Below are 465 nucleotides of genomic sequence, written 5' to 3'. Positions count from 1 at the left end.
TTTTTTGTACAAGACCGCAAAGGCAGTGGAGGGGTTTGAGAGCGACGAGGAGATGGAGGCTCTCCTCGACGCCGTCGAGGTACTACTCAGAGACGGCAAGGTACAGCAGCAGCAGCAGCAGCAGCAGCAGCAGCAGCAGCAGCAGCAAGAGCAGCAGCAGCCGGAGCAGCAGTAGCAGCAGGAGCAGCAGTAGCAGCAGGAGCAGCAGTAGCAGCAGGAGCAGCAGTAGCAGCAGGAGCAGGAGCAGCAGCAGCCAGAGCAGCAGGAGCAGGAGCAGCAGTAGCAGCAGCAGCAGGAGTAGCAGCAGCAGGAGTAGCAGCAGCAGCAACAACAGTAGCAACACCAATAATAATAATAATAATAACATATAAAAGCAACCTAATACAGTAAATACATATACATATATACATATATATCCATACATACACACACACACACACACACACACACACATATATATATATA

The 465-nt window shown here is 50.3% G+C and overlaps 1 protein-coding gene across 1 annotated transcript in view; it reads left to right on the top strand.

Annotated features, from left to right (window-relative positions):
* The window catches only part of EMH_0018790 (uncharacterized protein), a gene marked incomplete at both ends in the record, with an annotated part of 2,494 nt that extends 2,319 nt beyond the window's left edge, over nt 1-175 (top strand). Inside the window, one exon of the mRNA XM_013501224.1 lies at nt 14-175. Coding sequence (XP_013356678.1) covers nt 14-175 — 162 coding nt within the window. The remainder of the gene's footprint in view (nt 1-13) is intronic.
* Nucleotides 176-465: the final 290 nt, after the last annotated feature.

Source organism: Eimeria mitis, genomic scaffold (assembly GCF_000499745.2).
Source record: "Eimeria mitis Houghton genomic scaffold, Emh_scaff653, whole genome shotgun sequence".
Lineage (NCBI taxonomy): Eukaryota > Apicomplexa > Conoidasida > Eucoccidiorida > Eimeriidae > Eimeria > Eimeria mitis.
Note: the sequence above shows the minus strand (reverse complement) of the source record. Positions and strands in the feature narration are given on the sequence as shown.